Source organism: Epinephelus fuscoguttatus, linkage group LG20, assembly GCF_011397635.1.
Source record: "Epinephelus fuscoguttatus linkage group LG20, E.fuscoguttatus.final_Chr_v1".
NCBI lineage: Eukaryota > Metazoa > Chordata > Actinopteri > Perciformes > Serranidae > Epinephelus > Epinephelus fuscoguttatus.
In genome coordinates, this window is record NC_064771.1 from 7,392,245 (window position 1) to 7,408,341 (window position 16,097).

At 42.2% G+C, this 16,097-nt stretch overlaps 1 protein-coding gene across 3 annotated transcripts in view; it reads left to right on the forward strand.

Annotated features, from left to right (window-relative positions):
* The window catches only part of ca10a (carbonic anhydrase Xa), a 363,435-nt gene extending 351,903 nt beyond the window's left edge, over nucleotides 1-11,532 (forward strand). For all 3 annotated transcript variants that reach the window (XM_049563761.1, XM_049563760.1, XM_049563759.1), the window contains 3 exons: nucleotides 5,473-5,627; nucleotides 5,922-6,096; nucleotides 10,572-11,532. In XM_049563761.1, coding sequence (XP_049419718.1) covers nucleotides 5,473-5,627; nucleotides 5,922-6,096; nucleotides 10,572-10,594 — 353 coding nt within the window. In that variant the 3' untranslated portion in view covers nucleotides 10,595-11,532. The remainder of the gene's footprint in view (nucleotides 1-5,472; nucleotides 5,628-5,921; nucleotides 6,097-10,571) is intronic.
* The last annotated feature ends 4,565 nt before the right edge of the window (nucleotides 11,533-16,097 follow it).

A 16,097-nucleotide genomic window follows, 5' to 3' on the forward strand; every position in this document is an offset into this window, starting at 1 on the left:
TGATTTAATGTGTCCAGTATCTCAGTTAACTACTCATTATACCCTGAACATTAAGTGCTTACTGTGTAGGGAACAAGGGAGTGAGTGAAGATACAGGCTGGGAGACAGCTTTATCTGCTATGCATGCTGATGCAGAGCAGTCACTCTATGAATCAGAGTCCTGAATGGCTCTCAGACAAAATTTCTATTAATCAGACTTTCATACTTTGTATAGTAAAATGTGCAGACGAATGTATGAAAGCCGTACATGCAACAATACTGTTTCGGCAAGGAAAATGTCAACTCTAGGTTCATTTGAAGCAGACATTTATTTCTATTTTTCTAATAACAACATATCAAATCACAATGTGAAAGCATAGTGATGGAACCTCTGGGGAATTATAATGACTTTCAGCTCATTTTTTAGCTGTCCGGCCCACAACTTCACTGTTTGGATAACTCTCACAGCTCTCATAGACTCATTTTTTGCCACAGCAGCAGCAGCTGATTTCAGTGAAAAAGCTCTGGTAAACCCATTGTACACTGCCTGCCCAGCAGCAAACAGCAGACAGACACAGTTAGACACTAGCTGGTGAACATAGTGGAGCATTTAGCAGCCAAAGAGCTACCTCAGGCATTGGTGGAGCCCAAGAGTGAGAGAGTGAATATTGGTCAGAACCTGCAAAATCAACCTGGTCTCATTCTGAACTCATCAAATACCAGCACTTGAGCAGTGTATTCTGGTGTCAGACACCATCAAAAAGCTGTCCTTTTACACTTGCATGGTACACAGCCTGTTGCTGTTGTTGTGTTGTGGTGGCAGGGGTGGCGAATGAGACCACCAACCATCGACTTTTACCTGGGAGGCGGTTGCTCCTTTCCAGTATGATTTTAAAGCCAAACCCTGTTCTTTTTTTCCTAAACCCAACCACGTGCTTTTGCTGCCTAAACCCAGCCACGCGCATGTGTTGGCTAAATGTAACCATCAAATGTAATTTGTTATTGAAGTAAAAAATGGCAGTTCACATTGTTGTACCGACATAGTGCATTTATTGTGAAAGAGACTGTATGCAAACTGTACATTTCCTGTGAAAACGGAGGTGTACTTTGAAAATACACAGCATGTAACAGGCTAAAGTTGACATGGCATCCCAGAACGTCAACAACCAATACATCCAGGGTACCTTGCATGTCATCTGTCAACGTGGAAAGTCCATGACCACGCGTCGATATGTGACATGGTCACAATGTGTTGGCTAAACCACTGCATCAGCCCATATAGTGTCCATTATCTGTGGTTATACCATGGTCTGGGTGAAAACTCAATTCTGATTGGCTGCAGGGTGTCCGTTAAAAGGTGTTATGGGACAGCTAAAAAGACGTTCCCATCAAATTGCCTGATGACAGGTTCTAAATTATTGCGCTGGCTCAACTGCTAGTTTGTAACCATAGCAATGGAGACTCAGAGCGGAGGCAGCGGATTACAACAGGCATCATGAGTGATTTTATCGTTTCATTTAATTTATTTGGTGAATTTGATCATTTTGATGACTGGGAAGCAGAAGAAGATCGGTGTGAGAGCAGCCTGCAGGCTTACTGGGCTCCGTGCTACGAGACTGGAGCAACATCTTGTCGTCTCCAAATGTCCCAACAAGCAGTGCTCAATCTGTCAGTCTCCGTTCTTCAAATGCCACTATGATGGACATACCCATATCACTTTCAAATTTCACTATTAATGGTGATGTAGCATTTAATTTTAAATAGGAAACAATCGTTAATTTGTTAATATGTTTATATGATTTAATCTCGACTACTACATGTTTATGAATTATTTGTTGCAAATAAAAATGATTTTGACTATGCTACTATTTGGATGTTGATTATTTGAAACAAATTTTCTTGGGCCTATAAATTAACGCCAATGAATCATGAAAGTAATACATTTTTTTTGCACATCATCCTCATCATCTAGAGTCTGTAGCACACAAGCGGTAAGAAGTGCACTGGCTTTCTTAAATAATCATCTTCTGAGTAATATCACGTAACATTTAGGCATGATCTCATCTCACTTCCCTTCACTGATCAGAGTCTCTATGGTTTCTACGCTGCGGCCACAGCGGGTTTCCATGGCACCTGTGAACTACAGAGATTAAATAGTCCGCTCAGTTGTGGCTTGTGAAAAATTCTTGATTTTAACTGTAAAACACATTAAAGCATAAATAATTGATTTAATATTCATTTCTTTGGTAAGTGACCATGGTATAAGCGGGTTAATGTCCTTCGAGGTGTCCATTATCAGGAATTAATGGACTTCGCGTCGTCCATTAATTCCTGATGATGGACACCTTGTCGGGCATTAACCCTTGCTTATAAGCCTCATAGCTATGGGTCAATAGGGGCCTGCTCCACCTATAGACCAAAGAACTATGACATCGTGCTAACAACAACAATCAATTCCAGGTCGAAAAATTGAGATAAATAAAACTGGCTAACTTATTTATTTACGTTTAAAGATACATAGTTAAACACTTTGGTTTTCGACCAATATGGCATTTCTGTTGTGCTTAGTTGTTGTTTTGCTGTCATCTTTGATAAACTGAATCTACCAGCAAGGAAGCTAAACAAGGAACTGCTATGGACAGGGCCACAGCAAAATGTATTTTAACCACCTGGAACAAAGTCAATATCAGTGTAAGTGTGAGTTATGCTGTGTTTGACGTTGTGGTAGACAAGTAGCTAAGTGGTAACTGCTAAGTAAAATGACTGTATCTATCAATGGAGTCTGGTGGCTTTAATATAACGGGTTCAACTGTCCATGTAGTGTACACTTCAACCTCTTTTAGATCTAACTGTTTGAGGCAGTGTTTGCTCAGCAGCATTTGATTTTATGCATGTGACATGAGGATTTTCTACCTGGAAGTTGCTGTAAATAAACATTGTTATTCAATCTACTGGTAGGTTTAGAAGGCTGTTATCAGCCTATTCAGTGGCCGTTACCAGTTTGGTAGGTTTCACAGTCTTTGGGGTTAGCGCTAAGAAGATGTGGTAAGAGTTAGAAAAACATCAGAGATGAGTTGGTAAATATTGGTTTTGTATGGGACTTGGACCCCATCTCCTGGGCGGAAGTCCTGTATTTGACCCTTCCACAAACCTTGCACATTGGAGAAAGTCCCATGAAAGCACTGTCTGGTAGAAAGGTTATAAAGAGTATAATGTAGTTATTAAGTATTTTCTTTAAAGACATTAGTTATTACGTAGTACATAGTTTAGTATAAAGAAGCATAAAATAGAAATACTCAAGAAAATTAAAAAAAAATGGTAAATGGACTGTGTTTGGATAGTGCTTGTCCAGTCAAAGTGACCACTCAAACTCTTTTCAACACAAGCACTGTCACCCTATTTACACACACACTGGGTTGGGTAATCATGGGTACCTGGCAGGTGATCCACAAAAAAATTGATTTGCAGGTGGTATTATGTCTTAATTTTATTTCCCAGTTTGGTTCTGGGTGAAAAAAAGGACATGCGGGTCTAATGGTATCAAAACTATATTAAAATAAAAAGAGAACAATAATAATTGAATTAAATGTTTTAACGTTTTAATCCTCTGACTGCTGAGTTTGTGTGCCGGCTCTGTCTTCTCCGCCAGCTGGAATATAAGAGCTGCTTCAGTCAGGCGCGTTACTAAAAGGCACGTTAACTGTGGAGATATGCTGTTCAATTTTATGGTAATAAGCAAAAAATATTCATTTGAATTGTAATTCTTGAATTACATTTTTTTTTCAAATATAATACTAGAACTGTTGCAAAACAAATTGGTCATGTGTGCGGAATGCAGTGGGGGTGCGGTGTTGCATGTCCTGATTCCGGTTTAGGGGCGGGTCTTGAAAATCAGACCTTTGCAGGACTCTGGGCTTCCATCAGATGAACATTCACACACACACAAACTGATAGCACAGCCATTGGGAGCAATACGGGGCTCAGTATCTTGCCCAAGTACACTTAAACATGTAGACTGCAAGAGCCAGGAACCCCTCTACTTCGTGATCCACAGCCGAACCAGTAACCTACAAGTATCCCAAATCTTACTATATAATGACGAAAACTCTGTCTGTGGGTGTGTCTGTTCCACGTTTTTCTCCTCGCTGACTTGGTCAATCCATGTGAAATTTGGCACAGTGGTAGAGGGTCATGGGAGGATGCGAATGAAGCAATATTACATCAGTTGGCCAAAGGGGGGTGCTATAGCAACCGATTGAAATTGCAAACTTTGAATGGGCATATCTCATGCCCCGTATGTCGTAGAGACATGAAACTTCTGAATTTTTTAAAAAACACTTAAAATCGATCTCTTCCTAGGAAGTCTGACCAATATCTGGTCTAGGGACCAATATCTAAAGTTCCCTCTTGGCAAAAGTTGGAAAACTTACTAAAACTGAGCTTCTATAAGGCAATGAATATTGAGGAGGGCGTGGCTCATCACATAAAGGTGTATAACATTTCAAAGGTTTCACCGATCACCACGCAACTTTGTAGGCATATGACCACACATAACCTGAGAGGACCCCTCCATTTTAGACCCCATCAAACAAAATGGGGGCGCTAGAGAGCTAATTTCTTATCTAGGCCTAACCACCATACCGAGTTTTACTAAACTTGGTAGATATGTAGAACAGGATGCCTCAAGGTGACTGGAGAAATTTAACTCTAATTGGCAACTGGGTGGCGCAACAACAGAAAAATGTTTAAAAATGGCTAAAATGCGACCAATCGCTGTGGCTCCCCCTGTGGACCAATGTTTTTGGTTTGTTTTCTAATTTTTGGTATGACTAAGTCATGGTATGGTATGCTGTACATAACCACAGAAACTGTCTGTGTCATTCTGTCAGTCAGTCATTCTGTCTGTCCTACGTTTTTCTACTCACTGACGTGGTCAATCTATGTGAAACTGCACATAGGCATTGAGGATTGGCATAGGTAGAAGGTGACAAAGCTACTAATGGGTATGGACTAGTTTGTTAATAAAAACTGTGCTTTAATAAATTTGTTTCGTCACTCTCCACCACTGTTTTTTTTCCAGCAATCTTCCTGTAAGAAATATTTTAAACATACAATTGATCTGAATATTCAGGTCCCATCTATTAGCCACCCATTAGCAGATTGCACTTGATCTAGGCTAGCTGATGCTTTTGTGCAGTAGTTTCCAACCTGGGGTCAGGGCCTCAAAAGTATCCCAAGAAAAATCTAAGGGGTCACAAGATGATCAGAGAAAGAACAAGAAAACTTTTCTGTCTTCTCTCTGAGGAAAAAGAACAGCAATACTCTTTTGTTGAAGATAATCCTTTTAGGAAAGTGATGACAAGTGTGCTTTTTTCTTTCTGTTATGTTGTTTTTGTGCAGCTCACAACTTCAAATCAAAACTGCAGTACAGTATCCTCTGATGAAACATTAAAAGTCCCTCATTGTTTTTGTTTTCTGCTTTCCTTTCTACAGATGATGCGTATTTACTGACCGGCCTGAACATAGAGGAGATTTACCCAGAGACAAATAGTTTTATCACATATGATGGATCAATGACCATCCCTCCATGCTTTGAGACCGCCACATGGATCCTGATGAACAAGCCGGTGTACCTCACACGCATGCAGGTGAGCCTCAGCCGCCAAGCTAGACCTGAAACATAACTCCCAAAACTCACCGGAGATTGTCTGTCTCAGCCAAGGATTTTCTCTCTAACTATTGTTCTGCCTGTAAAACATGCCAGCCCAGCACTGAGGCTTTTACTCCAACACTTTCCCAGCTCTTCTTTTGTCTAATACTTCATACAGTGTCTGGAAAATAATGCAGTGAATCAAAATGCCTGGCTCACATTTTCATGACGCTTTGGTCAACTTATAACCAGCGTCTCTTCTCTTCTCTCTCTGTATCTGCCTTCTTCTAAGATGCACTCCTTGCGGCTGCTGAGCCAGAACCAGCCATCTCAGATCTTCCTGAGCATGAGCGACAACGTTCGCCCGGTCCAGCCTCTGAACAACCGCTGCATCCGCACTAATATCAACTTCAGCATGCAGGGCAAAGACTGCCCCAACAACAGGGCTCAGAAGCTCCAGTACCGAGGTAGAAACGATAATTCACCCTGCTGCTGTTTAATCACCCTCTCGTCACCTCATTACTGACATTTCTTGTTTCATATTTATTTATATTTGATATAGAATATATCTGAGATCTAATTTGCAGGCATATCTCTATTTCCATTGGGCATTACCATATTACTCATAACATCTGCACACTTCCAATTATCACAAATTTTCCTCTAAGGGAAAATTCTAGTTTATTACAACATGGGTCTTATGTTCATAGTTGGCCACGATCAGGGAGGCTGTAAAGAAGCCAACAGTTTAGCCAGATTTTCTAAAGCACTTGAGTTTGGGTAGAACTTTACATTACAGCTGAGTAATAATAAAGTTTCTAGGTGGTAATTTTTTCTTGTCTCACAGTTTAGGCCGTCAGACGACATTAACAGTCAGAGCCTAACAATTCCCAACGGGCACAGACTCACCAACAGACAGGGCTTAACTGAATGTATTCTGTAGCATTAACCTCTGGCGGGTATTGTCTGTGCTGGGTACAGCCCACACTGCCCCAGAATCTACTGACACCCAGTTGTGGCACTGTGGATACAATAGAACTTACCATAGTTTTTCTCCACCAAATCCACAACCTACTGATAATAGCAAAACCATAAATCCTAAATGAATAAATAAGATGGAACAAATCAGAAAAAGTCATAAAATCATGACATCATAAAGCCATAGAATTGTAAGATACGTAGTTATGACACGTATATACCTATAACATATGTGTGTCTTGCAGAAATGCCAACATTTTCTTCCGGCGACTGAACTGAACAGCAGTAACATCAAAAACACAAAATATTGAGTCAAGTAATTTAAATGTAGAGTAACAAGAAATATTAAGTTTTATTCTTTTTGAGCTTTGAGGTAACTTTAATGTCATTGTACACCACAGGGTTTCATAATGCTGTTAGAGCCTAGTCCCTCTTTGCTACACAAGGAAAATGAAACAAAAACAGTGTCACATTCCTGTGGTGCATCTTTTAAATTTGCATAATTTCCTTAAACCTGCAAATAATTTATAAAAAGGAAAGCCAGCTCACCTGAAAACTAGTAGTCAAAACCACTGAGCACCGACCTTTTCACCGAGCTGCCGCCATCTTTCAGGAAAAAGTCGAGTCACTGTTATTTATATGGCACTTTACACACAGACACAGTTGATCCAAAGTGCTCTTACAGCACACACAGAGAAAGACAAAACAAAAAGGAAGAAGAGAAACACAAATATTTGAGTGATAATAGCAATAAAATAATAATAACAGTAATCATCAGCAATGATAAAATATCATTACTTGTTATTAATGTACCTTCAGCAGGAAACTGTGTCCTTGTTGCTTTTGTACTGTCACCACGTTGTGACAGTAACAGCAACAAAGGCAGTCACATTATGCACAATTAAAGGCTGGTTAGTAAAATTGTGTTTTAAGATGACTTTTAAAATTTCAGTGGTGAGGGAGAGTCGGATGATGAGAGGAAGAGAATTCCACAGTTTTGGGGCAGTGAGAGAGAAAGCCTTTAGTCCTGGATCTCATGACAGACAGAAGTCTTTGGTTCTCACAGTGTGATATGAGGATAGGAGCTCTGTGATGTAAGAGGGGGCGAGGCTGTTTAACACTTTGGAGACAAACATCAGAATCTTCAAATGTATCTTGTAGATAACAGGCAGCCAGCGTAGGGAGGCAAGAATGGGGGTAATGTGCTCCCTCTTATTTGACCTTGTTAAAATTCTTGCTGCTGCATTTTGGACTAAATGAAGACCGGGTAAACATGACTGAGTAATACCGAACTATAATAAGTTGAAAAAAAAGTCAACATCAGCCAGGGCACACATAATGTTAATTATCTATATACTGTACTGCGTACTGCTGCCCTTTCAAAGGGATAGTGCACCCAAAAGTGAAAATTCAGCCAGGTGGCTCAGGTGAAGTTTTAGAGTCTCCAAGGGGAGAGAGGGTAGCAACACAACTCCACCTAATGGAGGCTTACGGAGCCCCAGATTCAAACGTCCAAAAAACACATAACTGAAACCACAAAATATCTCCATACTGCTCGTCCATAGTGATCCAAGTGTCCTGAAACCCTGACATAAAAAGTTGTTTGGAAAAACGTCATTTGAACTCTGTTTTTAGCCTCATTGTAGCCTGTAGCTCCAACTGCCTCTCTGTGCTCCGCGTTCACGTGTACGTGTGGTTTCAATTATGTGTTTTTGGACATTTGAATCTGGAGCGCCATAAGCCTCCATTAGGTGGAGTTTTGTTGTTACCCCCTCTCCCCTTGGATCTCCGCAAGTGTTGTGAGGACTCTAAATCTTCACCTGAGCCTCCATCAGCATATGGGTGAGTAGATAATGACTGAATTTTCATTTTTGGGTGCACTATCCCTTTAATGTACATTTATAGAGAAGCTCAAGCTTTTAGCCAGCAGGCGAATGCTCACAAATCATTAAATAAGTGCCAAAGCAAAAAGGTTAAGGAGTGGGAATGGTGAAAGATAAAAAGAGGAATAAAATTTACCACATTACATTTAGTTTTGATTTATTTTATCGACTGACTGGAGGAAAAGCAAAAGGGTTAAAAAAAAAAAGATTAGCCACTGGTTGTAGGCTGAACGGAGGAAACAACACTTTATATTTCTTTTTAGAATTTTACACTACATTTTAATACTCAATTTAAGACTCTTTGTTTAGTCAGTTGTTGTTTTTTTGACTCAGGTATTACAGCCTTGTGTCAGTTCCGGGCCTCTATGACCCTGAGTGTTTGTTGTCTGATCGTCTAACTACTCGTGTTTCTGGGACCATCTGGCTTCTTTTAGTGATGTCATCCTATCCAGACCTTAGAAATAATTATCACCAATAAAATGATCAAGGGTCCAAGGATAGGAAGGAAAGTTTGTGATTTGTGATATGGGGCTAAATAAATACAGCTGGCTTGACATAATGGCCAAAACTACATAATTGTTGCAACCATTTCAAACCCATTGCAGGGAAGGTCTCACTTCAGTTTTCTTTAGAGGTGTTCATTTAATAAACTCAAATCTTTCCCTGCAGTTATTTAACTATTTACATCCTGTGAACAAACAACTGGCAAGAGAGAGTGTTCTGTCAGCAAGCGTGATCAAATTATTACTCATCAAACTCTCATCTAAAGAGTAGATATTGCTCCCAAATGACCCAGATGTAATTTATTTTAGATTCAACATCCACATTGATACCAGGAGATTATTGCTCTATCTGTGCTCACCATTTTAATTTATGAAATTAATATGAAATTTGTGCGCTGAGCTGGGACTCAGCTGATGGCTGAGATAATGTAGACTGCAGATTGATGTGCTAAAGAGAAGGAGGGGGAGAAAAACAGGCAGCAGAAAGTCAGATGGCTGGACAGTCAGAACACCTGTTTGGCCCTGATTGACAGATCTGAAAACTGGCTTGTCACAGCTCACTGCAACCTGGGAGGTGTTGCTGCAGTCTGTCATCTCTCCTACTCTGTTTCAGCCAATATATATGTGAGCAACTGCTGCACAGAATGTTGAATATCACTCCTGAAGCGTAAATACGCTACAGGCGAGAGGTAGCCCCAGTCCCTGCTATTCATTCTGTTGGTTTTTTTATTTTTTATTTTGTGCTGTGGATTTACTGTACTGTGGCCGACACACACCATGATTGTTTATCTGTCTGTATCTCTCTCATATTCTTCCTCTGTTCTGCTCTGCTCGACCACCCTCCCTTTAAATTCTTATTCTGTGCAGCGGTCGTGGGGAGATTTCACCCACCTCACACCATTGTGATCCTGAAACAAATGTACTCACTAGAGAGCCTCAGAGAGCAGGCCAAAAAAAACACACAACAACAGACCTGCTTATTTAATTGTTCAGAGATTGAAAGACCTTCATGATGAAGTGGGGAGGCAGAGGAGTGGAGGGAGGGGGGTTGCTCATTAAAAGGGAAAATACGTCTCTGGTGATTTGTCTAAGGTCAACCTTTAGAGCAGGAGCAACAAGACACACTCCTCCCCTCCCTGGAGAGGTGATTATCAGGGTAACTGAATGGGAAATCAGGGAGGTTTGGGAGCTAATCATGCTCTGCATATGTGTGTGTTTACTTTTTCGTTTTCACCACCTGATGAAAGGAAATCTTATTTTCATAGCACTCCAATAAATCTTTCACATAGCAGCAAGACACCTGTTTATCAAATTACAATATTTACTTGTGTTCTTGGCACCTCCGCGTTTTGGGTATAATTTTCTGTCAAGGCTGCCATTTGAAACACAGCGGCACCGCCACCCCTCACACCACCCACCCAGCCACATTCACTCAAGTGCCATTCCTTTTGAATTGTATGTTATCGCTAAAGATGAAATATGATGTCGGGGGGGGGGGGGGGTGAGAACAGTTGAACTGTAGAGAGCAGCGCATATATAAATCAGTATTCTCACTCCTGTCCTTCTCCTCTCTTCCAGTGAACGAGTGGTTGCTAAAGTAGCCTCCCTTGGATGAGCATGGAGACAAGTGTCAGGGATGGAGAGCGGGACGAGGCGAGGGGAGGAGAGGAGGACGTGAAACCTGGGGTTTAAGGCTGCATCTCATCTAAGATTATTTCATGGCATTGTATAAAGACAAACACTGGACATTATCCGAATTAAGGAACTTTGTATTGCGAGCAAAGAGACTCTACTTTTCATACATTGAGAACAGTTTGAACCCTCGATCTAACACATGCTAACAAGCCCTTTCCCCCACTGTACAACTATATCTATACGGACATTTTGATACCAATACTTTTTTGGGAGAAAACCAAAAAAAGACACTGGGAAAGAAACAAAAAAAGGTAAAGTGGAAGCATTTATTTGATAGCCTCCCAACTAATAGGACAACGTTGGGACTTTAAAAGCCTTTGTACATAAAAAAATGTTGCTATCAATGGGAAAATCTAAGGACTAAGTCACTGCCCCCATCCCGCCAGTCAAGACGAAGTGGTCATCACGGTCCCTCACGGACGTTTCATTCCAGTCACCAACAAGGCATGCAATCAGCAAAACCAACAGAAGAGGGAACACAGCCTTACCTTGTCATTTTTCCAAAACTCGAGTCATGTCATGGGAGACGAGCGAATATTTACAGGCTTTCTTACGGCCTCAGAACAACCAGTGTCTTGGCCTCGTTTGTACATATTATAATTATCAATACTGCAGAAAAATGAATATGTAAAGAAAAGTAATGAATAAACATTCAAAAGATATATTAAGAGGATTTTAAAAAAAAAAAGACAAAAAGTTGAGAATTTTAAAAAGCTTGGCACACTTTGAATTCTGGAGCAGTTCTCAGTCTGAGCTGATGCCTTTTTTCTGTTTTATTGTTTACAATGGTCATACACTGTGTTTGAGTAATGTTATCAGCCCAATAAATGTGTCTGGAAAGTTCACTTTGGAAAACGCTTCACTATATGAGGATCTGACTTATTGTACCTGTACCTGTTTTGTACTGTTCCATATTAAATGTGTTGATATGTCAATATTCCTCCTCAGAGGCATGCTCAATAACACCGCCGACACAGAGACAGCATTGCTCAGAGATTACAGGCGGATAGCGCAGGTTATCAGGGTAGCGTCTTCTTGACAGAGCCTCTAAATGAATGACATGGGATGGTGTCCTGCTGATACAGATGCAGCTTAAAGTCTGGCTTTCTTTCCATTGTTTGCCCGATATAGCTGAAGCTTATCAGCCACGCACAGGAAGCTCCGTCAGGGTTGATGTGACCTGTCATAGTCTGTCAGATCACATCAGCGGTCATCAGGGGACAAGGAGGAAAGGAACCTCCTCTCCTGGGCTGATGAGGTACATGCCTAACAATACAAGTCCAATCCACTGCTGACAATCAGTGCTGACTGCCTCACAGTGTCTCCAAAAAGTTATTAAACCACTTATAGGATCCTGCCTAAGTGGTTATTGAGGGGGTAAAAGAAGGACACACCACATGTGAGTAGATTGTGTGGAATATTGCTGGGTATGTACATGTTTCACTTTTTCTGCAAGGTTAATGACAAAAATGTTGAGAGTTACAGACGCTGGTGGAACAGCAGCTGGATGTGACTTTGGATCCCTGTAGTGTGCTTCTAACTCTTTGGCAACAACTTGCAAAGGGCCCTTTCATTTTTCAATATGTGCACGAAGCTATTTCCTGAACTAGAACACTGACTGAGCCAGGCTTTAAAGGTATAATCCTTAATATTTTGGTTCTATTTCACTTTGCAACATTTGTTGTGGCTGGTGGTTACAAGTACGGTTTAAAGGTGCTCCGTGTGAAATTCAGAAAATATGAGTTGTCTGTACACAGTTCTAAATATAAAGGTGGCTGAGCCGGCAGCTAGCAGCTAACGGTTCCAACTCCATAAACATGGCTAAACAACAGCCACAGTGCTGACAGATTTAACAGGTTAACCAGTGTTAAGTCGGACCTGTTCCCGGTGAGGGTTGGACTCCGCCAGGGCTGCCCTTTGTCACTGGTTCTGTTCATAACTTTCATGGACTGAATTTCTAGGCGCAGCCGAGTGGTGGAGGGTGTCAGGTTCGTTGACAGGAGGATCTCGTCCCTGCTCTTTGTGGATGACGTGGTCCTCCTAGCTCCATCAAACAGTGACCTCCAGCTCTCACTGGGGCGGTTCGCAGCCGAGTGAAGCGGCTGGGATGAGAATCAGCACCTCCAAGTCTGAGGCCATGGTCCTTAGCCGGAAAAGGGTGGATTGCCCACTCCAGGTCGGGGGGGAGGTCCTGCCTCAGGTGGAGGAGTTTAAGTATCTCGGGATCTTGTTCACGAGTGGGGGTAGGATGGAGCGGGAGATTGACAGGCGGATTGGGGCGGCGTCAGCAGTGATGCGGGCACTTAACCGGTCCGTTGTGGTGAAGAGGGAGCTTAGCCAGAAAGCAAAACTCTTGATTTACCGGTCGATCTACGTTCCAACCCTCACCTATGGTCACAAGCTCTGGGTAGTGACCGAAAGAATGAGATCGCAAGTACAAGTGGCCGAAATGAGTTTCCTCCGCAGGGTGGCTGGGCTCAGCCTTAGAGATAGGGTGAAGAGCTCGGACATCCGGGAGGGACTCAGAGTAGAGCCGCTGCTCTTCCACATGGAGAGGAGCCAGTTGAGGTGGTTCGGGCATCTGGTAAGGATGCCTCCTGGATGCCTCCCTTGGGAGGTGTTTCGGGCATGTCCAACCGGGAGGAGACCTCAAAGGCCGCCCCAGGACACGCTGGAGGGATTACATCACCCGGCTGACCTGGGAACGCCTCGGGGTTCCCTCGGAAGAGCTGACGGAGGTGGCTGGGGAGAGGACTGTCTGGGCTTCTTTCTGAGGCTGCTGCCCCCGCAACCCGGACCCAGATAAGCGGAGGACGATGACGACGACGATGACGACCAGTGTTAACCAGGAGGAACCAGAGTGGGTGCTACACTTCAGCAATGATACCATACCAATATCGGCTCTAACCACCGAATGAGCACAGAGTGGCAGCGATGAGCTAGCCAGTGGGATACACACATGCACTAATACGCACATGCAGCCAGACCCACTTATCACAGCAAACCACAGAGAAGCTTGATTTACAACAGTAAACAGCACAAAAAATGTGTCTTAACTTTCTCCCACTGTGCAAAAATGAAGCCAAAAAAAATCCCAGATATGGCCGCTGCCATCTTGTGCTGGTGATGTCATGTGGAGCCAGAGGCTGCGCAGTAGCAATTGCCACTGGTATCGAGTTCCTGATGATACACCCATCCAACCAATTGCAGGCAGCACCACTGATAGCAAGCGTACCGACTGGCACAGACAGTCATCAATTGTGACCTTGATTCTCCTTTTTTAACATTGAATTACTAGTTTTTAGTGAGGTTTTAGTTTGGCCCATGTCCCATCGTCTAACATGGAGGGGGTGGGGTTTATGACCTTTACTGCAGCCAGCCACCAGGAGGTAATCACAGTGGTTTGGCTTCACTTTTGGGGAGCTAGCTGTCCAAACTAGCAAAATCAGCAACAGCTACCAGATCAGGTCCCCAGGAGAGCCGCTCAGACTTGCAACAAATTTGGCATTTAAAAAATACCCTGTGGCCCAAAAAGCATTTTTCCCATAGGCCACCAGTGTTAAAGAGACATCTGTAAAACTGTTGACAGGACACCTTGGACTGCAAACAAGGTCAATTATGACTCTGTTTAATATGAATTTTTGATCCATCGGGGCTTTATATTTATAAAAATGATTTAAAAATCTGTAAGGTCATTACCATGCAAAGTTTATGAGCTGAGCAAAAACTAGTGGGTGGGGCCAGCAGGAGAAACCCTACTATGCATATTCAGTGGGCTGCATATCACAGAAGTAAACCTGGAAGCTAGAAAACTTTTCTGGCATTTGCATCAGCCTAGCAACTCCATTGGAATGAATAGATGCCATCTTGGCATCCGGTATCTTGTTATTATTAAAATCTATGGAGCTCCCATGTCGCCCATCTTTATATACAGTCTGTGATTACAACACACAGAGGAAGTGTGACTTCATTCTCTGCTCAGGATGCCATTACTCCTCTTCACACAGCAAATAGTTGTTTGCTGCCATATTTATGCTCTGAATGCCACATAGAACACCATCAGTACTACAGGTGTCTGAAATATTAGCAGCAGTAAACACTCCTTGAGGAGTTACTTTGTCAAACATACAACAGAAGAGCAAATGGTGTGTCTGTTTACAGTGCAGCCAAACAAACTTGTAGTTTTGAAAAAGAAGTCAGTCAATATTGCCTTTTTTTATCTGGCTTATTTTTATCTGACAACTGCAGTGTGATTTTATGCTGAGCATGACATGAGAAGTTTTCCCCAAAACAGTAGAGCTCAGGAATAAGAGCTGTTAGTTTGGTATGGAGGCGAAGGCATGCAGCCTGTCGCTGTGGCTGCTCCTTCTTGTTCCATTACTCCTCACAATATCTAAAACTAATCCACAAGCACAGCCACATGCCTCTCACTCTCTCTGTTTTATTTTGAACTCAGGCTTGTTCTGTGCTGCGCCATCGGCTGGACTACCCCTCTCTCTCCTGGCTGTGGGTGCCTCATTCCACTCGTTTGGATCGCTGTCATCCAGAAGATCCAGCCTCTCCTCTCGTCTCTCTCTTTCTCCCTCTGCGTATTTGTTTCATTCTCCTATCTGTGTGAATGATGTACTGCAGACATCCTTCTTGTGTGCTGTGTATCTGTCCTCTTTCTAGGTCTCCATGGTAGGCTGGAGGTTGTGTGGCTCAGGCTCTAGCTGTTTGGTGGCACCTGGATGCTGCTTGGATCCATTGTCTTCACATATTTTTTTCACGCCATGTATAATTTCTGTCCTTTGGATTTTGCAGTTTTATTATGTTAGTTATTCAGTACACACAGGGTATGATGTGCTGCACAGAATGTCAGGGGGATATATTGGCAGAAATTGAATACAATATAATAAGTATGTTTTCTTTAGTATATAATAACCTGAAAGTATAAATTGTTGTGTTTTCCTTACCTTAGAATGAGCTGTTTATATGTGCGTAGGGAGCTGGTCTTTGTATCTGGAGATCGCCATGTTGCATCGCCATGTTTCTACAGTAGCCAAGAATGGACAAACCAAACAATGGCTGCAAATAAGGCCACTCATGTTTTCATGCTTTCACGTTTTTGCATCGACCACTGCAATACGCAGTACCAGAGTTACACTGATATGAAACTACTTTATTCAGTGTTTCTAGCAGTTTAAATCACCTGGTCTGTTTGTTTACGGAGGAAAAGATCTTTATGGATAAATCAGCTTCCGGTGAAAACCTTCTGGACATCTGGATCATATGTTATTGGAGAAAGAAAGGTGACTGCACATTAGCATGTGTTGCACAAGCCGCCCACAGTGACATGCCAAAGTCCAAGGGAAATGCATGGATTTGTATCATGAAACTGCGTTATTTGGCATTTTACTATCGCTGGGT